The sequence below is a fragment of the Lycium barbarum genome, chromosome 11, assembly GCF_019175385.1.
Source record: "Lycium barbarum isolate Lr01 chromosome 11, ASM1917538v2, whole genome shotgun sequence".
In the NCBI taxonomy this organism is placed as follows: Eukaryota; Viridiplantae; Streptophyta; class Magnoliopsida; order Solanales; family Solanaceae; genus Lycium; species Lycium barbarum.
In genome coordinates this window covers 112,775,774-112,802,615 of record NC_083347.1, presented here as the reverse complement: position 1 = coordinate 112,802,615, position 26,842 = coordinate 112,775,774, and the positions used below count along the sequence as shown (strand labels likewise).

Sequence of the window (26,842 nt, the reverse complement as noted above, 5' to 3'; positions counted from 1 at the left end):
AATTTTCCGCCCTAGGGGATCGGATGAATCCCCTTGGCCCTTGCTCCTCCGCCCCTGGGGCTTATAGTTCTATGAAGCTTACGCCTCAAGCGTCCAACTGTACACCCTAAACACGCCTAACGCTCAACAATCGGGACTCACTCAACAAATCCAATGCAAAATCATTTGTCAAATAATCAAATTCCCAGCACTGTTGACCTTTAAACTCTTTAGCAAATGAATAATAAAAGTTCAATTCATTTATAAACATTTTACCTTCAATTGATAAAAATATTTATTTTTGGTCTCTTTACAAAAGAACATGTTTTTTTTTTGTTACACTCAAATATGGAGTAATAATAAAAAATAAGACTTCATTAAATTTGATTTACAGTCAAAGGTTTCCAAAGCACACATAACAATTAATTAAAAATTAAATATACTTCACTAAAAATTATAATGACCAAAATCAGAATTTATCGATATATAAGGGACTAAAAGTGCTAATTTCCAAATATGGAAAATCTTCTCTTTCTCTTTCTCTTTTGTACCTGGGGATTTTTAAATACTTTATCAAATGCAAAAATTTAGTTGTTAGATTACGAGGTAAACCCTTATTTACGTTGATCTTTTAAATGAGAATTAAGACCTTATCACTAATCAAAAGCATAATACAAACGATTATAGGAACTAGATAGTTAATTAATTATTATATATCTATGTAGACTAATGTTAGAGTGTCCTTCAAGAAATTGAATTAAAAGAGACAGACAATCACCATGACTTTTAGAAAACAAAAATTAAAAATGGGGTAAATACGAAAGGCGTTTATGATTCACGTGGAAAAAAGAAAGGAAAAAGTGCACACACACAACTCACATACATTTCAATGCTTTATTTGCGATTTTTTTTTTTTTTTTTTTTTAAATCATCCATTTCTTTTCCATCTTGTTCACTTTTTTGTTTTAATGCATGTGCTCTTTGTTGTAGCAACAAGTACTGCCACTACTCACAACATATAAGATACTCATTTTCAAAAGTTTTTGGATTTTCGTTACCCTTTTAAGAAATCACAATTCTACTAATAATATTAACTATGTTATACAACTTTTTGGAATTCAAAGTATTTAATTATCCAATTCTTGAATTTGATGAAACGTTTTCTTTATCAGCACACCAGCTTTCCAACTATAACTTTGTGATTTGCTTAACTACCATATTACTATTAATATAATCTACAAATTTAAAACTAGTACTTTAAAACTCTAATTCTACTCAAATACCATCATGTAAGAGAGCATGCGAGACCACGAAGTCCCTAAAGCAGCCCAAAGGACCGGTGGCGGATGGGTCACAATTTAGGGAAAAGGACACTGTATGTCCAATGGCCAAAAGTAATGCCACATTTGGTCAATGTTTGGGCCTAATACCCTCAAGAGTCCGGTCGACCCAAAATAATGCCAAAAAATGGCCGGTCGGCCCAAAATAATGCCAAGGTTGGCCGGCCCAACAACTCAGGCGCTTTTTTTTTTTTTTAAAAAATAAGACTTTTTGTGGCGACGAAAAGTCGCCACTAAAGGGCTGCTACAGCATATATACAAGAATTACATATGCACTTTATATACAAGAATTATACATTTTATATACATATGCTGGAATTAATCTTACATTTATTATACATAAATTATACGTTAATTATACATTTATTATACACATATTATACAATAATAATATGATATTTATTTTTAACATATACAATAGTGATACATATTATATAGCACAATGATACGGTTTCTATGATACATTTTTTATACGTATGATACACTTTCTATACAAGACTGATATAGTTTATATACACATGCTGAAATTATATATACACTTTCTATACAAAAATGATACATATTATATACAAAAATGATACAATTTTCTATTCTATAATACACATTATATACACAAATAATACATATTATATACAAAAATGATACATAAATACATATTATATACAAAAATGATACATACCTTAGTGATTCATATTTTATACAGTTTATATACATTATAGATAAGTACTGATACATATTTTTATACACAAACGATACATATTATATACAAAAATCGCCTCATAGTTTTTTGGGATATTTGTTATTAAATATACACATATTATACATGTTTTGGGATATTTAACCTTTAGTGACGACTTTTTAAATTGCCACTAAAAATACTGATTTTTCTGTAGCAGACCTTTAGTGGCGACTTTTAATCGCCACAAAAAGCCTGACTTTTTTAAAAAAAAACAAACATGGGCTGTTGGACCACCCAGCTTTTAGTGGCGACTTTTTAAATATTTTGTGGCGACTAAAAGTCGCCACAAAAGGCTTTCTACAGATTTGGATGGAAATAGTTTATGGGCTAATTTTTGGGTTTGGGAATAGATGGCCTGCGCATGAGATTATTTATGGCCCAGCGGCCATTTGTGTCCTTTCCCCCACAACTTATCGCACCGTTGTTCGCATCAAACAATAATTTCATAGAAAAATGGTGAGTAACAATAATTTCATAGAAAAAGGGAGTTACTCAGATGATAAACATTTTCCACGTCCAACTTTAAAGTTGTAGGTTCGAGTCACCAAGAGAACAAAAAGGGAAGATCCTCAGGAAAGGTAAAAAAAAAGAAAAAAACAACAATTATATATATATATATATATATATTGATTGGTTGATGTGCATATTCATGTCATTTAATACTTAATCATGGTGAAATATATTTATTTTAACAGAGTGCTGTTAAGATTTTAGCGTGGTGCATGCAGCTTTTTAGAAACGAGTTCATCCGAGCCCAATATGTTTTACGTAAATATGCATGTGTGTATTTGTGAAAACCCACTAAAAAATCGATGAATATTATATCTGAACCCATTAATTGTTAAAGTACAATGAACCCATTAATTGTTAAAGTACAATGAACTGTTGTAATTTACAAGAATGACGGTAGGTGGTCTTGGACTTTTCCACTCTGCTTGTCCTATACAAAAAATTTCAAGATCAACAAGTTTTGTCTTTTAACATTTGAAGGTATGCCTAATGTGATATTGTCCGCTTTGGGCCAAGCCCGTACGGTTTTCCCCAAAAGGCCTCACATCATTAAGAGTATCCAACTCCTTATAAGTAGCTCTTTCTTCTTTCCAGCTACCAATGTGATACTTTGTTCACACACCCAACACTAGCGAGGATAAAAATTTAAGATCAACCATTTCTAAGATTATTGAGTGTAATTTCTTGAATGAATTTACTGTTAAGGACCTTAAAAGTTTAATCCATTGATTTAAATTTTGAATCCGTTTCCATAGAAGCCTGCACTACTAAAAAATCATTATTTTCCCACTGAAATTCTCCACTTAAAAATGTTCAGTGGCTATTCCTATCAAAATGTTAGTGGGAAAAATCTAAATAGTAGTGTTTTCACACGGAAAAATTAGAAAGTTTTCCATCGTTTTAATGGGAACCTGTTTCCCACTATGTGTTTTCCAAGTGAGCTAATTTGGTGAGAATAAAGTGAGAAATCATATTTTATAATATAAATTTTTCACTGAATATCGAAAAAAACTTCTATTTTTAGCAGTGCTAGTCCAAGGATTATCATGAACTAACAAATTATTTGTCAGTTGCATAATTCATAGCACTAAGTACTCTCCACTGGTTAATATAGAAGACGGGGTCAACTCTAGAAATAGAAATCTCCTACTTGTATCTCTCTTAACAAGAAAAAGGGGTAATATCACGGTCATCTTCTCATCAACTTTTTTGCCTTTTTTTCCTTCTGTCTTTAAGCTTGGGTTATTATGCACCACAACTTTTACGGCTTGTACCGATATAAAATACAAAACAATGCTAGAAGTGTGGGTTAGTGCAGCCACGAGTCTTTTGTGTGATTAGAGCGTGATGTTTCAATTTTTTTTTATTTTTATTTTCCATCGATATCTATATTGGAGCACGATTATATTCAGATTCGCGTCGCCTAAGACCCATTTATGCGGAAGCGCTCCCTATCAAGGATGTTTTCATACTCAGGGCTCGAACCCAAAACCTCTGATTAAGGGAGAAGCAACCCTATCCACTGCACCGCATCCTTTGATGGTTGATGTTTCCAAATACAATAATCCGGAGAATAGAATACTAATACGTAATAATGAATTAAATTAAATTGCTAAATCAACTATTCTTTGTATTGAATGTGTTTAGTGGCTGATGGAGCTTTTGAGCTCCACGTTCAATTGTACGCAATATTTTTGACATGAAACATAAACATATAGTTGAAATATATAAAATATAACGATTATTATATTTTATTGTATTTTGGCCTGATAGTTTCAAAAGTATAATGAATTCGTGTGTTAAAAACTTTAAAAGCTGAACTCATGAAATTTATATTGTTTGTGTATGTTTTGATGGAAATCTGTTACATATTCTTGGGGCAAAGTAGGCTAATCATCCAGACAAAAAAGTAGGAAAATCATTCTCCTATATAAGAAGTCACGGAGTGGCAGCTGAAGCAGGCTGCACTCCGTTGACATGCCTGCTCGGTCACAAGGGCATTTCTGGTATTTTACTGATTTTTGCACTTTAAACTTATTGTACTTCCTGCTGTATCGGGTGTATGTCTAACAGATTGTAGTGTTCGTGAAACTGGAACCCGTTCTTGCACTTGTTAATAGGGAGTTCTGCCAGACATGCATAATGCTAATACAAAGTGGGCATCATTCAACATTTTACACACGTCATTCTCATATGGCAGCTACACAGCTTCTGCACATACGGTACTCTTGAAATGACCCACTACATATAATAAGAAAGCTGCAACTAACTTTAAGATTTTCCAATTTGAAGCCATGTGTATACTTTGTTCTTTATAAAAATAAGATTTAGGTAATTTTATGATATTTACAAAAGATACTTAGGCAGTAAAATATTTTGCAAAATTTCCTTTAGGACCTGAAAGAATGATAAAAAATATTTGAGCATATCAGGCATAATCTTATGATTCAAATGTTATTCAGAAGCATCATACATGGACTTGCATATATGCACATAATCAATTTTGCATTGATTATATTTTTGTTGTAAGTCATAATTATTAGTTTTTTATTTTATCCTTAATGAGATGATTTACTACAACATAAATATATAACTTATGTTAGATCACAAGTTTAAATATTATATCAACACTGCTTAAAAAAATAATTTTTTGAATACATATTGGGCCCGTGCATAGCACGGTTTTTTCTCACTAGTATGTAGGGGTGTACATAGACCGGGTTGGTTCGGATTTTTTAAACACCAAACCAAACCAATTGCGTCGGGTTTTTAAATTTATACACCAAACCAAACCAATAAAATTCGGGTTTTTCAACCTCGGGTTTTCTCGAGTTTTTCATTTTATTTTTTTTCGGAATAGTCTTGATACAAAACATATAACTTTTACTTCAAATATTTCTTTAGTCCTAGTAAGGTACAACTATATAATTAAGGTGTTTCTTAAGAAAATAACACAAAATGTGAGAAGAGTGATGACATTGTATTAAAATATTTAACAAAAGCTAATAAAATCAGTTAAAATAAATATTGTTAATTAACAAGCCATAAAGAAAATGACCATAATCTAAAAATATTAAGTCATGCTAAAATAAGTACGACAAATAAGTATTAATTACATGACAGAGAAAAAAAACTTAAGTTATGTATTTTCACTCTCTAAATCAATTATGCAAAACTAAAGAATAGATATCCAACATTATTGTCATTCGTAATGGTAAATTGAATTTCTTTTGTTAGCATTAGTGTTGAATTGGTTTTGCTTTGGACTTTATTTGAGTTACTAACATCCATAGGATATAAAACTTATTGACGTTCAAAATTCTAAGTTCAAGCTTGAATAATATGATAATAGATAAAAAACTACGAAAAAATTTAAGAAATATTTATAAATTACATTACAAATAAATATTTTTATGTATAAAATATTTTAAAATTGAATACATGTAATGTCGGGTTGGTTTGGTTCGGTTTGACTTTTTTTAGTTAAAACCAAACCAAACCAATTATGGTCGGGTTTTTTTTTTCAACATCAAACCAAGTCAAACCAAACCACTAGTCGGGTTTTTTTCTCGATTTGACTCGGTTTATCGATTTGGTGCGTTTGTCGGTTTACTTTGTACACCCCTACTAGTATGGGAGAAGTGCACAAATAGCTATTTTTTAGGTCTCCTTGCCTTCTAGAGGGACCCCTATTCCCAGCCATGAGAACTTCTCACTTTTTTCCGTAATTTCTTTTTCAATTTATTAGAAAAATAATCTTTGATCATGAAAATTTCAAATACAATTTCAAATTGTATTTGAAATTTGAAAAATACCTAAAATTTATTTTTCACTTTCTCCACTTTCAATACTCCTCTTTTGAATTATTAATAACTTCCAAAATTTTGATTTAAAAAAAACAACTTTCACTACGTACATTCAAACAACTAGATAATTTTTACAAAAACTATCACCAAACACAACTCCATCTTTAGCTCCAACTTCAAAATTCAAAAGAAAGTTAAAATATTTGGTTTTCATGGCGAAAGGCCTACTTATATATACAGAGAATGTAATGCCGCATCACAAGAGTATCTTCTTATACAAAAAATACGACAATGTTCACTTCCGACCTTCGTGAATTGCATAACATAAATTTTCTGCAACGATAAAAACGAAGTAATAATAAATATATAGTAATAGTTAAATTGTTCTCAAAGCATATATGATATATAAAGAATCTTTAATGTTAGACAATTCCTGTACTTGTCTTGATGAAAGAAATATTATTTTGTATTAGATTGAAATGATCGAACATGAATACAAAGGATCTATTTGGCCCAGTTAGTTAGAAATTAAAACATAATTAGTTGATCGATAAAATAAACTATTATAGTGAAGGCAATGAGTGCGCATCACCTACAAGTTAATATTTGCTACCGTGGCTGGAATAATAAATGGTGATTTACTCTCTAATGATTAATTTTATTTTATAGGTAGAAGTTAGAAAAACCGTGGACAATCTAAATTAATCTACCCTTCTCTACTAAATAAATAAAAATTCTCAAGAAAAATGAGAATTTTGCTTTTCTCAACAAATATCATCTCCTTTATTATTTTGAGTAATGAATAACTCGTTTTTCTTAACTCTTTGGGTTCTTGAATTCCTATATACTAGTAAAGACACCATTTTCACAATAAAGTTTTGCCTTTTTTTTTTTAAAACTAATTTGCATGTAAGACTCTTTTCTCTAAAATAATACGTATACACACAAATATATTTGAATATTTCGTTTTTGTAAAATAAAGTATGACTCGAATGTTTAATTAGTAGGCAATTGGAATGGGATGGCGCAACTAACAAGAAGCAAATATCAACATCAATTAACAAACATATGATAAAATTCTAGTGAAGTGAACGCCAAGATATGAATTACCAAATGATCAATTTCTAGTGCTCTTTTAGGTACTGCAAATAATTATACTATCAATTACTAACAAACATCATATTTTTCATGTCATATATAGGTCCAAAAAACATACCATTAAATGATAAGACAAGATTTCATCATCAACTTAATTGATTAAAATCTTCTTTCTGACTAAGAAAAAATGGAAAGAGAAGGAGTGGTGGTACGGGGACGAGTAGAGATCGATACGAGGCAGCCTTTTGGGTCAGTGAAGGAGGCAGTCATGTTGTTTGGAGAAAAATTTTTGGCCAGAGAAATTTATGCCAAGCAACTTAAACAGGTTCTCTCTTTGTTTATGTTTTGGCTTTGTTAAATCTCGTGCCCAATCAAATAACATGATTTTGAAGTTATCCATCAATCAATCGTCTTCACCAATCCCAAATTAGTGCGGATCATATTAGTTGTTTAAACAAAGTAAGAGTTGAATCTATGTCCGCAACCATTGATTCAACGCAACAAACAGAAGGCAGTTTTGTCGTTGTACTTAACTCCAAAAACATTTTCATTACAAAGTGAGTCATGACATGAAAAAATTATCTATGAGACCAAATGATCACTAAAATGGTTTTAGAGTTATATGAGGAATATTGCATGGAGCGACATAGTTAGAAGATCTCAACTTGCTAGTGATTGGCCAGTAGTAATTGTATAAAGAATACTACGCAAGGCAACATAAATCTACATGGAAGAAAACAACATTTGCTATTGAAATTGAAACAAAAAGAAGAAGGTAAGGTTAGGAACAACCAACGGTGTCAAATGGACGATTAGGCTGAATTTAGGCAGGTCAAAATGGATGTTTTATTAAATGAGTGGGTCATTACTTGGGCCGAAATGAGCTATGAAACGGGTCATAACCCACCCCTCTCAATTCTTACTAAGTTTTAATTTCTGTATTTTTTTTTTTTTAATAATTTGCTTGGGTACTTGATACTTTCTTTATTTTATTATGGTTGTATATAAAAATCAAATAAAGCAATTCTTTTTAAAAATATTTTGACAAGATTTCTCATGGGTCAATTTGGGCTACATATCGACTTAGATTTTAGATGGGTTGAATCGAGCGGGTCAAGATGAGCCGAGCTAGTAAATGGGCAAGTCAGGGGGTCATGTTTTCATAGTCTAATTTTGTCATCTCTAAAAGCAACTGCTTGCCCTCAACTCTAATTTATGTGTACGTGCTTAATTATTTTATCTCTCTCAGGTGCAAAGCAAGGCAAGTGGTGAACAAAACCAACAAAACCAGTCTAAAATAGAATCATCACCAGTGACAGTTGAGCTTGAAGAGACAAAGCAAAACCTTCAAAAATCTAAAGAAGAAGGAACATTCATGGCACACTGCCTTCAATCTCTAAAAGAAGAACTAGAACTGACAAAAAGAGAAATACAACAGTTGAAGACAAGAGATCTAAAGCAGAAAAAAGTATCGTTATCGGATAATCCTGAGATTGAAGAGCTCAAATTCATCGAGAAACCATCGTCCAAAGTTGAATTGAGAAAACAATTTCAAGATTATGACGAGATAGAGTTCAAGACGAATAGGTCTGTTAAATTTGCTAGTACCCCTTTACTAACAAGAATCATTGTCAGCAAGGATCATTTAAAGAAAGAATCAGAGATTAGTCCTTCGCTACTTAAGAAGAAAATGAAGAGGAAAATGATGCCTTTAATCCCTTTTATTAGTGGATTGTTTTCCAAGAAGAAGGGAATTCAAGAACACCAATGTTCATGAAAGTCATGTTAAGTTTGAATTTTGATGGCCCTTCAGAGTAAGGATAACGGTAGAGGTCTCAAGAGAGGATTTTTACCATTGAATAATTGGCTGTTACTCAAATAAGTTCTGTTTACTAGGGAATGTTTGTTGGTTTATTAATCCAGAGAGTGCATGCAAATTAGTTCGACATTCTTTAGATATGCAAAATACTACAGATGGAAGATGTATATATGTGAATGAGAAGATTATGAGCATATTCTTGTTCATTTGTTTCGTATTAGATTCACTCTGGCATAGTACATGAATAAACTATCACTTTCAGATATCATCAGCTGGAGAGAGAAGAGCACCCATACATAAAAATTAATCTACTAAAAAATGGTCTCTTATGATTGAGGATATGTTCAAAATAGTTTCTTAAATATACTTCGGAGCAGTTGGGTCTTTGAAGTTTACCAAGAGTGAGCACTTTTGATCTCTGTCAAATATTTAACAATTCTAGAAGTTGGGTTTAACGAGAATTGTGAAACAAAAAATTATTTAACTCAAAACACCAGGAAAGTCCCGTCAAATCTCAAACTACAATAACAAAAGCTACATGAGACACCAGAACTAGACCGATAATACAAGAAATTGCTACTCAAAAAACGCTTCCATACACCAAAATAGACCATAAATATTAAAAAATTGGAATAACTGCACCTCCAAATGTTAGTCATCACTAAATCTTTTACTTTTCACAATTCCCATTAAGTCTACCAACCAGAATTTGTTAAATATATGATGGAGACCAAAAGTGTTCACTTCTCGTAAACATTAAGGACCAAAACTGTTCAGGGGTATATTTAAAGGACTTTTTCAAATCATCCCCAAATAAAAAGGACCAATTTAATCATTTTTCCTACATAATTTTTCAGGAAAACTATGGCATTTCATCTGCTTTCGCCAGGAAAACATACACTTCAGTATTATATATCAGATGATGCCCTGTTGGGAGTGCTGCCCCCAAAATGGACCATGCAACGCACGCATCCGGATTTAGTCGGGCTCCAATCCGGGTACCAGACACCGGGTGGCAAACCAGAAAAAATATATATATCAGATGATGCTAGCAGCTTAGAATAAGCTGCCATATCAGGTTGTCCCTTAAAAGTCTCAAGTTGATACAGATTGCAACATAAATCTGAGTGTATTTGGAAGAAACACTTCAATGAGAAAATAGAGAACATATGGATACTATTCTCTCGTGCACCTCGGTCTCCTGAAGTAAAACTGGTGAAACAACCAATTTACACCATATTGATTACTGTACCTCTTTCGATGTCTACCAAAAATACACACAACATGATAAAAAGGTTATAAAGGAAGATACCAATGTATCTTGAGAAGGTACAACAAATTCAAGCCAGTTATAACTAAAGTTCTATGCAACACTAACAGGTTGAGCTGGCACGTCTCTCTCACTTTTGCACCTGTACAAGCAAAAGTACCTAGATGTCACGGAATAAATATATTATATTGAAAATGGATGGTTGGGGATCAAGATTGTGAGCTAAATCAATATTTCCTATCTAGATTCTCAGTTCCCATTTGTTTCTCTGCCTACATAGCTCAACTGATGCAGTTAAGCCAACAACCCTTAACCGCTTCCCTCCCACTATTCCGAAGGGCGACTCTTTTGAGCATTAAATACTTGACATGTGATTGGAAGACCTTTTACTTATTCAGAAACAAAATGTGACTGAACAGACCATCATCACAGTGAGATCACAAGGCAATATGAAATGCACAAATGCATTTTTTCGAAATACTTGCTTGAATGTCCTTCAAGAAGAGACACTACAACTTAAGCTGAAGTAAACATTTGAAGTCAATATAAGGTAGTCTCCTGAGGTTTACCAACATTTACTCACTAGGGGTTCACATAATTATGAATAGAGTAGCCCTAAAGGTTTTGGTCCAGTGGTAAGAGCGAGCGCAACACATGATGTGAGGCTAGACGTACATCACGGTTTCGAACCTTGCCACAGACAAAGGCCTAATATTTAAGTAGAAATGGTAGGGGGCAGGCCCATTATCCACCGAGTTTCGAACCATGCGCCACAGGCCCTCAGAGATTTTCCATTATACAAAAAAGTTCTGAATAGAGTGAGAAAGAATTAATCACATTTGGAGCATACCGATTACAATTTGATCGAGATGCGTAATTATGATTATTGCAATTTGTGCACATCCAGTCCCCATCACGCCATTGCTTTGCCCTGATAAAAACATACAACAGCAGAACTTCTCAGAAAATGAGTGTAAAGAATGATTTCTAGCAATGTACTTATTTCGTCTGGAGCTATTCGAATTGCGTTATCAGTTTACAGTTGGTTTTGCCAGTTCCATTGTGATAATACAGATACTGAAACATAGATGAAATTGTGCAAACAGAAGATTGATATATTTTTAATGTGTAATTGCACTAAGATCCCTCAACACAATAATAACTTACAACAAGCCCTGTTAAGTTTGTCAAACAGCTAGAAGCCCTCTATTAGTTGTCTTTCAATAAAGTCATTGGATAAGTAAAAGAACTTTCAGCTAAAAAGAGGAAAAAAGAAAAGGAAACAAACACACTGAAGATACCCTCAAATCCATCAAACTTCAATCTTATCTTTCTCTTCTTTTTTTTTTTAAGACAGTGGTGTCCGGGCCAGCTTGTTCGCACCTTGACTAATTCTATCGAGTACATGCTAGGTACCAAATAACTCTGCCCAACAAGGCTACAATACTTAAGCAGATGGGAAAAACATAGGCACTAGGTAACTCAGCCCACCAGCACAAACCTTAATATTTATCTTGTGCCCTTCAGTCGCCATTCTAGTGGTGGCGAGTCCATTTTCTCTTTCCAATTCCAAGTAAAGATGTCCAATATGGATTACAGACTATTCATCTTTTTTTCCAATTAGCATACGTATCTATTCCTATTGGAACGATCAATTACTCCTCAATGATGGCTTGTTGTCATGCCTCTTAATTTGTGGCGTTCAGGAACTAAGTTCAATGGTAAGCATAGCACATATTGGTTGCAATTGCAAAATACTGAAGAACTTCAAGAACGCTAGTTGATAATGAAGACTAAATGTTGGTTCCCATAAGTTACCTAGTGTTGGTTGCCTCAGACGAGAATTTGGCTAATGATCAGTGGCCAATGCACTCCACTTGCTTGCAGAAGTCTAGAGAAAATTGCTCCTCTAATTTGAAGGAAGGAAATAAAGGGGAAGGATCTTAATGCTGGGGCCAATTGACAAGTATTGAAGAGGTTACAGTTCTCGTCTTTTTCCTCAGCCTACGTTGTGCTAAAAGGCGGAGATGCATTGGACATCATGTTTCGGATTGAGAATGAGTCGGGAAAAGGTGAGGATATACAGTAAGTTCACAATAAAATATCTTACCCTTTGCCAAGGAGTGTAGGCGCTGCTGGTATATGAGGAATTTGCAGGTTGACTTGCAAAGGAAGCATCGTTGAATTTTCTCTAGGGAATGTTGTTGAGATAGCAGTTAGTTGATTTCCCCCTGAACCACCCATCCTTTCTGCTCCTGGATAGCCTTGCTGATACCTAAATGTCTAAAAGTTCAAATAAGAAGGTGTAAGAATGTCTACCAAAAATACATAACATAAATTATCTGGATATCAATGCCAGAAGATGGTTCCTTACATGCCCTGCATTCAGCCTCTTGTTGTCCCAATCATGAACAAGTTCCTCAGATGCTAATCGTTTTGTTCCAAGAGCTTCATTGTGCGAGGGAAGACAGGAGAGATCACACTAGTTCAGTTACACACTTAGATTACTGGACTACAAGCAAACATGTGCAGGCAAAAAGAAAGACACAATTTTCTTTGCCAAAGAAAAGAAGCAAAAAGGGAAGGGAGAACGAAATAAAATAGGAGTATCGAATACGTTTTAAAAGATTTGAGGCCTAATAGCTCCAAACAACCAATGTTTGAGAATCATGATCGATAATTAGGATCCTTTATGGGTTATTAATATCAGATTGCAGGATATCATGATCCTAATAAAACAAAACAAACAATGACCATATATCTTAACTTGAATATTCCTGCAGTCCAGTAAGAATATGTAAAATCATATCCTAACTATGAAGAGGGCTTAAGAAAAAAAGGACAGTGACTGTATAGCATTCTGATTTGGTTTTAAAAATAAAGTTTTAAGTCTTCTTTTCTTTCATACTCATGAATTTAATGGAAGACCAATGGAAGGTTTATGCTATGCAAACCTGTAATAGGGGTACTTCCAAGAGCAGACGATGAAGCTGGAGGTGCAGAAGCATTGCATTTTTTGCACTACAAGAGCAGATGTGCATCCAGATGAAATCGCCAGTTAAAAATGCCTTTTCATACATCGAAGTATTTAATATTCTATTTGGAAGTACCTGAGCTCGAGAAGAGTAGTTGTGAAAGCCACAACTGCAGAGCCAGTCACCATTACGCCATCCATTTGGAACTGGAAGCAGTTGACTCGTTTGGCTTGCATATGGAACTCCAGGAGTTTGCAGCAGTCTATATCGATCAGCAGGCTGGTTTTCATATTTACGAGCCTCCCCTAAAGACCAGTTACAGCTCAAGGGATGTTGCTGTTGGAGAGCTCCATTTCCTAACAACCCAATGTTCAACCTTTGTTCCACTCCTCCTTGTGCCCTGGCAAAATAATTTGGATGAGTTGGGAGAGATGCTCCAGGGATTGCAATTGCTGGCATTGCTGCTACCTCCTTTGGTTGTCCACATTTTTTGCACTTTTCTCGCGATGCATAATTGTTGTTAGTGCAACCTAATGGAGCATTCCCACACACACGCAATACACAACGCATCCAGGAAGAGGAAACAACCCAAGAATACGCACGCCAACCCAGCCATCCAAGATGAAAACAGACAGGAGAAAACATAAAAAACTCAACCTAGCTGAAATCAGGTTTCTTATATACTTTAACATAACAAATCAATTTCTCTTATAATATGGTAATGCATAAAGACCTCCAATATATTCAGTAAACACAATTCAAAATAGTCAAGTAATGGTAGTTATTGATTTATTATCAGTTCACGAACATCATTTTTATTCTGAAACGATTTAGTCCATTTGGATTTATGATATGCCTATTGACAACATAACGCTTATCATAATTCACTCTATGGTCAATCTCGATGCTTGGCTAGTCTTTATCAGGTAATTAATTGGTGTGTAAAGAAACTAAGGTACTAAAAAAAAAAAAAAGAAAGAGAAATAAACAAAAAGTGCATAGCGCACCAAAGCCAACAAACCAATAATGCAATATGTTGCACGAAACAAAATGGCAAGCAGCTAATAGAGCTATAAGTGGAAAAGCTAACTAGACGAGAAGGATACACTGTCAGTTTGGCAGCAGTAAAAAGAGAAAAACAGCTATACCATTGTTTATCCTTATTCTTAAACTAGAAACCAATTTCATCAAAGCCATGTTTCAAATGAAAAGATCATATAACTCAATATTTTATACGACCAATTTGAAGAAAACTTCTCGTAAAGTGCAGATTGGCAAAACATTGTATAATTACTTTCTTTTCCGAAAAGACCATCGATTTCCACTAAATTCTCATTAAGTAGTGTCAAGGAAGTTTTTTGAGACTGGTAACATTAGTTGTGTCAAGGAATTTGATGGCAGAGAAATGCAGAATTCCACACATAAGGCCAAAATCTAAGGCATACTCTTTATTACTAGTCTTCAACAACCTCTCTCACTAGTGGTATTGTCCACTTTGGACCTAAGTACGCTGAAAACACATTGTTAGGGTCTAAGGCTTGTTACTAATATACCTAACATCTCTCTCGTATTTTGCCGATATGGTATTTGTCTAGGGTCTTACACACACTCCTTTAGGAATTAGCGTGCTCGTTGCAGTTTGGCTAACCAACCAGCAACATTCTCCACTTTGGGCCTATGCCATTATAGTTTTAGAATGTGCAACTAAGGTCTAAAGCTTGCTTCCTTATATACTCATCATCTCTCTTGTGTTTTACTTATGTGGTGTGTGTATGGATTTGCTAACTTACTACATGGCTATAGTAGATTAGCATTATTGTCCATTTTTTAGCTCCCCTAAATACTCCTACTAGCACACTAAGTAAAGTAATTTTTTTGTCCTTCCATCCATGTGCCCCAATTTTCTCTCTAGAGACCTACTTGATATCATAAAATGCATCGTTAGAGAATTAAATATTGTTGTGTTGAAGAAGTTTGTAGAGGAAATCAGAGATTGGTGGTGAGGTGATCGAAATTTTCGGCACAGTATAAGGGGTGTTAATTTGGATCGGGAAAAAATGGGTTTCAAAAGCCCAACTTCTCTGTGACGACTTTTCTTCAGTTTGAGATCTTGGGAAATGCAGATGGCAATCTCCGGATTGACAAGCGAACAACACTCAAATTTGCAATGCCAATGGTAAACCACCAAACCTATAAACTTGTTCACTTTGCTCAACTTATCTCTCACTAAAACTATTAATGTTGTGAACACCATCTTACCCCATGAAGAAAACTCAAATTCGTAACTGCCAACGAAATGCAAATCTCGATTGGTTACAGATGATCTAGTGTTCATAGTAGAAAACAAAAATGTGTACATGAAGTAGAACAAAAATTTGAATGGTGTTGTTATCTTCTTCCTTGTGCAAGAGCTTGTTTGTTTCCCTCGTCGTATGGTACACGGGATAAGCTGGGATATCCGGATAAAATTTGGGATAAAATTTATACCTTCAACCAAATAAGATATAAAACTTATCCCAAACTTAGTCTAGGATAACCCATCTTATCCCATCGAGCTTGTTATTATTTTATCCCATCTATCAAGTGGGATAATCCAGGGATTAATTTCAGGACTATAATACCGGGATAACTTAATCTGTGTACACGGCTTTTCCATTTTTTTCCTGTACCGTTTAGGCCTATACAAGGGATGTTTGGTTGCAAGACAAGTTATGTTGTGAGCTTGTGATTAATAATTCTGAGATGAGTAATGTTGAAATTAGCATATTGCGATTAGTTATGCTGACATTATTTATTATTGATCATTTGGTTTATTGTATTAAAAATAATATGAATTGTATTATCAAGAATAGTACTGAATATAGTGTATAAGCAGTACTGGAGTTAGTTGTACATAGGTGAAATTTGCAATCAAACATCGTACTAAGATTTTATTCCAGCATTATTCTACCTAATACACCCTACCAAATACCTTTTTCACTTTCTGCAAATATTTGTATATAATTTAAAAAGTTTTATGCTTATGCCAAGTTAGCACCCATTTTAGTGGAGTGTATGACAACCACCAACTTAGAAGTTGTTTGAGTTGCTTATAAACCAGTCGAACTGGCTTACAAGCACTTTTTGATTTATTTAAGTAATTGGTAAATACCAAAGTGTTTATAAGCTAAAATCAATCAAAAACCATAAGCTGGTCACTGCCAACTTATGGCTTTTCAGCTTATATAACACTTCTGGTTTGAGCAGAACTTTTACTATTTTATCTTAATAACTTCTGTAATCCGGAAAATATCCTTCCAAAAACTAAACCCCTCACTCAATTTTCATTTCATTTTTTCCATTCCCCTGGTAAAGATACTTTTTTCATTTATATCTACTGTAAATAGTTTTACGGGCATTTTAGATACTTCAACAAAAACTACGAAACACACAACTACTTATTATCAGCTTAACACTTCTGTCCAAATACTTCATTGATTATATTTATCCTGTTTGACCAAGCTTTTAGGGAAAAAATAAGTACTTTCGAGTAGTAGCAGAAATTGCTTTTCAGGAGCTAAAAGTTGTAGCTTAATAAGTAGATTATAAAAGCTTGGCCAAACAGGCTATAAATCAAGTTCAACACTTAGAAAGCACTTTTCAACACTTAATGCCTATCACTATACAAGTTAGAATTTGGGAAGAAATCTTGCTAAAACTCAGCTAAGCTAAAGTTGTTCTAAGAGAGCTAAAGGACGAGTTTTTCGTTGATAGCCTTCAAATGAGTACAACAACAACAACAACAACAACAAACCCAGTATAATCCCACCATGTGGAGTCTGGTGAGGGTAGAGTGTACGCAGACCTAACCCCCACCTTGAAAGGTAGGGCGGCTATTTCCGAAAGACCCTCGGCTCAAGAGAGGAGAACAAGAGAGGAAAAACAAGACAAAAGGTTAGATAGGACCAAGCATATCGAAAAAAAAAGAAAGCAAGGAATAACAAAAGCGAGAAAGTCATGGTAGAACAGTCCGGAAAGAAAGGAGCATTAACTACTATAGATAACTAAGATAACCAAAGTACAACAGCCCAACAAATATAAGCAGCAATCCAATGCAGAAATCAAATGAGCAAAACTACAACTACTATGGTGAAAGGATTAGCCACCTAGCCTTCTATCCTAATCTGAGTCCTCCACAACCTCCTATCTAAGGTCATGTCCTCGGTGAGCTGAAACTGTGCCATAGTAGTTATACACTGTAATGAGTACAAAACAAGGTATTTATACACTGTAAAGCGAGAACCCTATTCCTACATAAATGACATCTGATACGATATGCATTTTTACGTAGTTCTATCCTTTACCGTTTAATCCTAACTTTCTATTCTATTTCGTTCGTACCCTAATTTAGTTTAGTAGATGATAATATTGTCATTTCTATAGGAATAGGTTTCTTGCTTTACAGTGTATAAATACCTTATTTTGTACTCATTTGTGTCGGTTATTTTCTGTGCTCTGATTATCTTGTATTATTTGTGTCGCTTGCATTATTTCATTTCCATATCGCTTTAAATCTCTTATCCGGATCTCTTAACCTTATCTAACCTTATCTGACTTCTTTTTATGCTTTTATTGAGCCGGGGGTCTTTCGGAAACAGCCGTCCTACCTTGGTAGGAGTCAGGTCTGCGTACACTCTACCCTCCCCAGACCCTACGATGTGGGATTTCACTGGGTTGTTGTTGTTGTTGTTGAAGGTCATCAAGGAAAAACCTCTTATCTTATTTTCCCTAGTTTTTTCTCTTCTTAGCTATAGTTTAGTCTTAGTTAGCTTCTTCTTCCTCTGAAATTCAGTATTTGTATCATATCACCTAAGTCTGAACTCCAATATGCCCTTTATCAGTAAGTTCACATACATACACTAGTATAATTCACGACTTAGCACAGTCAAAAATACAGGGGGAAAAAATCCATATAAGAATCCGAGAAGGATGAAAAATAGTAAGTACCGGTGCACATCCAATCGCCAATACGAGGAAGTCACTTGGAATCGCGGCCAGGGGGGTTCAAAATTGATTAGTTAATCACAAACTACTACTCTCCAAAACGTACTTTTTCAAAATAAACAGATTTTGAAAACTTAGCCAACCAGGCTATTAATCAGGTCAACACTTAAAAAGCACTTAGCCTGTATAACCTAAGTCGAACTCCTGTATCCTCTCTCCATGAACATCTATCAGTCAGTTCACATACATACTAGATTAATTCGTGACTTAGCACACTCAAAAAATACACGAAATGTTAAAAAAAAAAAAAAAAAAATCCGTACTATTGCAATAAGAACAAGTTTGAATGAAAAAACAGACCCAAAAACCAAACAAATATTAAGAATAATCCGAAAAGGGGAGAAGAATTATGTAACAAAAATTATCAAACAACTACTGCTTATTATAAAGTTTAACACTTCCTGTCCAAAAATTTATCAAATCAGGCTTTGCACTTAAAAAACAATTCCAGCACTACACCTAAGTTCAGCTCCTACATCACCTCTATCAGTAAGTTCACATACAAGCTACTCCCTCCGTCGCATAATAACTGTCACCTTTGTCAAAAAGGTGCATATTAATAAACCAATAATAAACTACCCCAATATAATAAAAATATTTTTTTTTTCCTCTTGATTAGAGTTAGTGACACTTATTATGGGATAATTTTATTTTTTTTAGCTAAGTTGACACTTATTATTGACGGAGGGAAGAAGAGACCAAGAAACCCAAACAAATAATAAAAAAAAATTGAAAGAGAAAGTAGTTACGGGTGCAGATCCAATCGCCAATACGAGGAAGCCATTTGGAATCAAGAGGAGTGTTGTTGTCAACGAGGAGACGAGGTTGTTTACATCTGTTGCAGAAACATCTAAATGCGTAGTTCCTATTGCCACAACTACTACAATCCCAATCTCCTTCTCGCCCCATTCACGCTACTCTTTTTCCCTGCAAATTGGAATTTCAATGGTGTTCTTCTCTAGGGATGTTTGGTTCCAAGACAAGTTATATTGTGAGCTTTTGATTAATAATTGTGAGATGAGTCATGTTGTAATTAGTTATGTGACATTATTTATTATTGGCTATTTGGATTATTGTATTAAAAGTAATATGAATTGTATTATAAAGAATAGTACTGAATATAGTGTATAAGTAATACGGGTGCTAGCGGTACATAGGTGAAATTTGCAATTAAACATTGTATGAAGATTTTATTCCAGCAATATTCTACCTAATACACCTTACCAAATACCTTTTTCACTTTCTGCAAATATTTATATGTAGCTAATGGCAAAAACAAAATATTAGAGAAATATTATTTTGAAATTACATTCAAAACGAAATTGATTTCACTCGGCAATCTTCAATTGTTTTTTGTTAAATGAAATCCATGTTCGAACTTATACCCTGTTTAGTCAAAGACGAGCAATATATGCCCGTGCAATGCACGGGACGAACGTGTTTATTCGTTTTAATTAACCAGTTTTTAAGGTTTGTATTTTGTAAATAATTTTTAAAAATTTGGCTTTGTCATGACAAAGAAAGTTGTTCATCGATTTGAAAAAAAAAATAGTAAGAAGGTGAGGGAAAATTAATATTTTGATCCTAGATTTTTTCTTTTAAATTCTTTAACATCTCATAAATATATGCCGACAAGTTAATATCAATCTCAATTAATTAACTGTTCAGATCCAAACATAAGAACCATTGTGTTGTATATATTAGATTTTTTAAAAGCAAAACTAATAAAATATTTTTATTATATTAATTAAAAAATATGTTAATAAGGGGTAAATTAGTTACATTATAATTTTTTATATTAACAATTATAGATGAAAAGAATTGTTACAGATAAATCAAAATTAGAAAGATATATGCTATACCGTAAATCACCAAATTAATTCTTAATTAACGTGAAAAGTCAAAAGTAATTGTTCACGTTAACATATCAAGAGAAAGAAATTTTTCTTCTTATTATTTTACCCTTCACATTAATTACTGATTTTCAAATCATTTTCTAAGGCTACTGAGACTATACTACACTAATAAATATGGATATTATGATAAAATATATACTTCATTTATTAATTCTTAAAGAACGTGAAAAGTCAAAAGTGAACAAGTAAAAGTGGATGGAGGAAATAAATATGTCGGAGAATTGTTCATCCTCTCTTCACGTTTAAAGTATTGAGAAAGAAGGAAAACGGGGATAAAGGTCGCTCCCTTTATTAGAGAGAGATAGGAGTATGATAGTAAAATATATCTTTTATTTATGATTTCTTAAGGGACATGTAAAACGGAAAGTGGGCAAGTAATATGGGACGGAGGGAGTATATATTTTACCATAATATTCATATTTATTAGTGTATAATGTCAATAGCCTTGGAAAATAATTTGAAAATGAGTAATTAATGTGAAGGGTAAAATTAATAATAAGAAGAAAAATCAACGTGAACAGTAAAAGTGCACGGACGGTGCATACATGTATACATGAGAAGACAATAAATATTCAGTACTATGACATATATCCACATGAAATTAAAAAGTAGTTGGTTAAAGTGTCCAATTTACTATCCACGTGGAATTAAAAGTAGTTAGTTGAAGTGTACAATTTATATAGCTATTGGTACAAATATTCATTGCGTGTACAATTTGTAAAGCTTGTGATACAAGCATTTTATGTTGTGTTCGTCCACTCACCACACTTATATATAATAGAAATAAAGAAAAATATAGAATAGAAAAATAGACATATATTTTTAGTAATGTAGCCAATATGGGACGAAAGGAGTACTCCATTTATTAATTCTTAAAGAATGTGAAAAGTCGAGTATAGTAATGTGGCTAAGTAATATGGGACGAAGGGAGTACTTCATTTATTAATTAATTCTTAAAGAACAAGTATAGTAATGTGGCCAAGTAGTATGAGACGAAAGGAGTACTTCATTTATTAATTAATTCTTAAAGAACAAGTATAATAATGTGGCCAAGTAATATGGGACGAAGGGAGTACTTCATTTATTAATTCTTAAAGAACGTGAAAAGTCAAATAATTTGCCCAAGTAAAGAAGAGAATAAATATTTAGTATTATAACATATGTCTACGTGAGATTTATTAATTCTTAAAGAACGTGAAAAGTCAAAAGTGAACAAGTAAAATTGCACGGAGGAAATAAATAAGTGCATACGTGTATACATGAGAAGAGAATAAATATTAAGTACTATGACATATATGCACATGAGATAAAAAAAAGTAGTTGGTTAAAGAGTACAAAGCCAAGTAATATGAGACGGAGGGAGTACTTCATTTATTAATTCTTAAAGAACGTAAAACGTCAAGTATAGTAATGTGGCCAAGTAACATGGGACGAAGGGAGTACTCTATTTATTAATTCTTAAAGAACGTGAAAAGTCAAGTAATACGGGATGGAGGGAATACTTCATTTATTAATTCTTAAAGAACGTGAAAAGTCAAAAGTGAATAAGTAAAAGTGCACGGGTGTCGGAGAATTAAAATTAAAGTGCAGACATGTATACATGAGAAGAGAATAAATATTCAGCAAGAACGTGAAAAGTCAAAAGTAAACAAATAAAAGTTCACGGAGGAAATAAATTTGTGTAGGAGAATTAAAATTGAATTACATATGTCTATACATGAGAAGAGAATAAATATTCAGCTAGAACATGAAAAGTTAAAAGTGAACAAGTAAAAGTGCACGGAGGAAATAAATATATCAGAGAATTAAATTTGAAGTGCATAAGTCTATACATGAGAAGAGAATAAATATTAAGTATTATTATGTCTACGTGGGATATAAAAATAATTAAATAAAGTGTACAAGTTATATAGCTTTTGGTACAAATATTTATTGTGGGTACAATTTGAAAAGCCGTGGGTACAAGGAGGGACTGCCGTGTTCGTCCCTCCCTGGCACTTATTATCTATAGAAATTCCGAAAAGCCAAAAGTGCTTATTTTAGATAGTCGAAGGTTTTGGCCCTATCGGCCAAATATTTAGGAAAAAAATAAGTGCTTGTGAACAAAATAGAATTAATTTTTCAGAAGTTAAAAAATAGCTTTCTCCAAAAGTGATTTTAGACCCTTGACCAAGTATAAATTGCTGGTTTGATACCAGCAAAATTATTTTCAAATTGATTAATCAAATGAAATTTGTTACTATCCAAAAATACTATTTCAGACCATTTTTTTGTGCGGATTGCCCTTCTTTTGGGGTGGTCTTTAATTTTTGCCACTCAAATTGATGGTCTTTAATATTTGTCCTTCTCTTAAGGCTTAGAGGTCCTGGGTTCGAACCCAGGCTCAGTAAAAAAAATAAATCACAAGCCATAAGTTGGTATTCGCTGGGCATAAGTTGGGATTCGTAAGGCATAAGTTGGACACCCCCAACTTATTCCTTTAAGACAAACTTTTACCCAAAATTAGGCCTTAAGGCAGAGGTTTGCAAAATTCCAGCAATTTTTTTTTTCCGCCTTAAGGCAGAGTTTGAAACCCTTATGCCCTATGAATCCCAACTTATGCCTTGCGATTTTCTTTTAAATTTTTGACTGAGTGGGGGTTCGAACCTGGAACCATGAGGCTTGTAGCGAAGGGCAAAAATTAAAGACCTCCCCCAGCGAAGGGATATCCTGCAAATTGCCCATTTCGGAAAGCAATTATTATTAAAATTACTTTTTAAAAGAAGCAAATTTTGGAGATAAAATCAGTCCCAGGGGATGCCCTACAATTGTTTTAGTGAGGGACGGGGTCGTGTGACTCGAGACTTTTAATATTCGTTTGGTTGCAATTTTTTTTTGTCATGACACCAGCGATGTCAAGGTACTATTTGATAATACAAAATCAATTAAACGCTCCATAAGAGCTAACTATTTATCTAGAATATCACGGCACTAGTAGTATCCAAATAATATGTGATTATGGAGAATAAATTCAAGGCTCCTGAAGAGCTTATGCACTATTATGTCATTCATTCTAAATTGTAGTATACGAAGTTGTTAATTTTATGTTTTTTTAGCTTTACCTTTTGGCCTATATATATTTCAGTGGAGAAATTGCACGGTTTGTCCTTCAAATGAGTTAGTCTTTAGTTTTTGGCCTTCAAAATCGATATACATAGCGTTGCATAATTTTTTTAAGGGTATGGGATATAATTTGTGAAATTTTATCGTACAAAAATATAGATTTATGTGCCGCAAAAACGTTGTCTCTCTTAAGGGACAAAAATTGTCACAACCCAATTCAACTAAGTCGCGCGGGCACCTATCTTTCCCACCTCGGTAGGCGAACCCTCAACCCAATAATAGTAAAAACACAAAGATTTACTTAAATAAGCGGAAGAAATAAAATCACATAACTCTGACGATAATAATATAGAAAGTATGAGGAAGTAAGGAAAATATACCCCAGTGTCTGGTCTAATCCATACAAGAGCATCTAGCTAGAATCTATAAGTCTGGATTATCAATAATACATCAAGTCTGAGTATGTCTCGGAACTAGAAAATAAGACATAAATAAAGAAGAGTCTTCAAGGCGGCGGACGTCTCGTGCTAACCCTGTAGACTCTAAGCAACTCTCGAAGCGACCGACTATCAGCCACGAGAAATAGAGGTAGATCCAACCTGGAATTCTGCATTCATACAAGAATGTAGCAAGTGCAGGTCAGTACAAAACCACAGTACTGGTAGGTATCATAGACCGACTAAGTTTAGCTAACATAATCCATACAATAAGGTAAGATAAGTAGATAAATCAACTAGTATAAGTCAAACACAAATTAGAAACAAAGTATACATCGTCACCTAGGTTAGAACATCTAAACCCAAGTGTGCCAAGTCTGGATATAATCAATCCGAATCCAAATAACACAAGTAAATCACCAGATCATCAACACAAGCCATAATGCAATGCAATGCAACAATGTATGAAATGTGGTTACAATGCAATGCTATGTGATATGCTAATGCAATGCTATGTACACATGTACTCCAGACAGAAGTATCGACGTCTAGGTAGCACAACCCATGAGGGACCCGCAGAGTCCATGTACCACTCATTCTGGATCTTTTCCCAATGGTAACGAGTCTCCTGATCTTTGCCCACGGAGGATCATTATCAAACCATATCTGCACAACCCATGCGGGACCCGCGGATTCTATGTACCACTTGTTCCTGATCTTTGCCCAACGATAACGAGTCTACTGATCTTTGCCCACGGAGGATCTTTATCAAATCATATAATATCACATCACCAGAAACCATTTCCCCTCGGGCAATTAAAACATTTTCTCTTACAGATACCATAAGTCTTTCATTAATCAGTTCCAAACCATTTCCATCATGTATGAATGCATAAATGCTAAATCAATGCAATAAATGCCAACGAATATGCTATGGAAGTCACAACACTACAAGCCCTATCAACTCTTACATAAATCAACTCAATAGTAAGCATGATCTCATCATCAACAGTCAGATCAACATCACATGTACCAAGCATAGGTACGCCAACAATATCATGAAAAGGCTACACAAGCCATAAGAACACTATCCTCGTATCAAACGTCAAGAAGTAAGATACTTCAATATCATGAAGAGGTACAACAATAGTCTCCAATATCTACTATCACCACGTGGCATCAAGCCAACAACAATAGAACAAATCAAGTCACAACACAACGGGGTGGCTAGCCTCAATCACACAACGGGGCCCAACCTATGACAGTATCCAACCCAACTTCATACCCGAAGGTTTACATGCTTTCTCCAATAATATCATCTAAATATATGCTTCGCTAAACGAAGTCTCATCATAAGGTAAACCGTAACCTACCTGGAAGGCCGAACAACAATATCACCAATAATCACTCGTTAGCCTTTTCTTTGAGCCTCGAGATCAAGAAGACTAAGCATATTCGAACCATGGAATTAGAATCAAGGAGAACATCAAAACAAACCCTACTTCTATCAAGACCTAAATCCCCAACTTATGAAATAGGGTTCATGAACTAGAAGGGTGAAATTGGAATCTAAAGGTCCCAACATGAAATTAAACCTCTATGTGATCAATTCCCATTATTAGCAAGCTAGAATAATCAACAATTCACTCTATTTCATATTCTAGGCAAAACCCCTAAATTTGGGTATAAACCCTAACCTAAATTCACCAATTAAGCCTTAGAAAAAAGAAGATTCAAGTTACAATAGCTAATAACCATCAATATCATGCTAACCCATGCTAAATCCACCAGATAAACAAAGTTTTATCATCGTAGGATAATTAGAGAAGAAACCCACAAAACCCCTTCTTGCTCTTACCATTAAGAGAAATCTAGGCATGGATTATTGATTAGGAAGAGCTAATGAATAATTTAGAGACAAGTTGTTACCTTAGAGAAGAAATCAGTGAAATTCTCCCAAAATCGCCTCCTTAAGCCTCAAGAATGAGTATAGGAAATGACCATGTCTAAGGGTTTTAACACATTAAAAGGCCTCTGACTCAGCTAATACCGATTCTGCGGCATCGGTGGTCCCGCCTCGGCGGCCAATCTGACCACCACGATGGTCCACTCACAATGCCCTCAGCCGCTTCAGCGGCTATGCAACCGCTATAGCGGTGCTGTTGATGTGGTACTAGTGTCGCTATAGCGGGCACCAGAACCAGATTCCTCAAAATAACACAATCTCAATCCTGAAATCCCGACTAATACCTGAGGTCATCTGCTCACAAACCACAAACACATAAAAACATGTTACAAACGCACTCGTGACCTCGGAATTCCCAACGGAGGTTTCGTTGACCGAGTCAACGCCCGATACCTCAATTCCAACTTCCTAAACCAAATCCCAAAATGCACCTGAGTGCATTAGGAACTGAACCAGATATGCACACAAGTTCTAAATACTCTTCCTATTTCCTTGGTCGACGAAATACTCTTCCTATTTACTTTTTATTTTTTATATTTCTTTTTAATTAGAAAAAAGAAAAGAAACTTGATATATATATATATATATATATATATATATATATAGAGAGAGAGAGAGAGAGAGAGAGAGAGAGAGAGAGAGATTGATTTACGAAGGGGATTGCTTGTGCTTTATTTGAATATATTTATATGTGTAAGGTGTTAGTACGATATAATTGAGACGTTTTTTGAATAGCCGAAGTTGTAATTCTCTATTATATGAGTATACGTAAGTCGATGTCGAACAAACTGTTAGTGTCAAGTTTTTATGATGACAATTTTATTTGTGTAGGTATAGTAATT

General features: G+C 34.1%; 2 protein-coding genes across 4 annotated transcripts; one reads left to right on the top strand and one right to left on the bottom strand.

Moving 5' to 3' along the window:
• The first annotated feature begins 7,549 nt into the window (after window positions 1-7,549).
• Window positions 7,550-9,556, top strand: LOC132617821 (WEB family protein At2g17940-like). The gene is made up of 2 exons (XM_060332895.1): window positions 7,550-7,797; window positions 8,722-9,556. The coding sequence occupies exons 1-2, from the start codon at window positions 7,660-7,662 to the stop codon at window positions 9,247-9,249; spliced, it is 666 nt and encodes a 221-aa protein (XP_060188878.1). The 5' UTR covers window positions 7,550-7,659; the 3' UTR covers window positions 9,250-9,556.
• Window positions 9,557-10,419: 863 nt separating this feature from the next.
• On the bottom strand, window positions 10,420-19,606 carry LOC132617344 (uncharacterized). Of its 3 annotated transcripts, none has more exons than XM_060332336.1 (7): window positions 19,329-19,605; window positions 13,672-14,066; window positions 13,516-13,582; window positions 12,936-13,009; window positions 12,672-12,844; window positions 11,412-11,492; window positions 10,420-10,703 (listed from the first exon to the last, which is right to left on the bottom strand). In XM_060332336.1, the coding sequence occupies exons 1-7, from the start codon at window positions 19,486-19,488 to the stop codon at window positions 10,655-10,657; spliced, it is 999 nt and encodes a 332-aa protein (XP_060188319.1). In that variant the 5' UTR covers window positions 19,489-19,605; the 3' UTR covers window positions 10,420-10,654. The 3 variants fall into 3 exon arrangements, 2 of the variants coding, with proteins under 2 accessions (XP_060188319.1, XP_060188320.1); XM_060332337.1 differs by lacking the exon at window positions 19,329-19,605 and adding an exon at window positions 18,523-19,271; XR_009573714.1 differs by lacking the exon at window positions 10,420-10,703 and adding an exon at window positions 12,380-12,575 and having other exon boundaries at window positions 19,329-19,606.
• Window positions 19,607-26,842: the final 7,236 nt, after the last annotated feature.

What these genes read in the sequence shown, in the direction of transcription:
- LOC132617821 (XM_060332895.1), top strand. Translation starts at nt 7,660, where the DNA reads ATGGAAAGAGAAGGAGTGGTGGTACGGGGACGAGTAGAGATCGATACG. An exon ending in ATGCCAAGCAACTTAAACAG is followed by an intron (nt 7,798 to 8,721) that starts GTTCTCTCTTTG and finishes TATCTCTCTCAG; the next exon opens with GTGCAAAGCAAGGCAAGTGG.
- LOC132617344 (XM_060332336.1), bottom strand. Translation starts at nt 19,488, where the DNA reads ATGGGGCGAGAAGGAGATTGGGATTGTAGTAGTTGTGGCAATAGGAAC. An exon ending in TGGAAGTACCCCTATTACAG is followed by an intron (nt 13,010 to 13,515) that starts GTTTGCATAGCA and finishes CGCACAATGAAG; the next exon opens with CTCTTGGAACAAAACGATTA. An exon ending in AGAGGCTGAATGCAGGGCAT is followed by an intron (nt 12,845 to 12,935) that starts GTAAGGAACCAT and finishes TTGAACTTTTAG; the next exon opens with ACATTTAGGTATCAGCAAGG.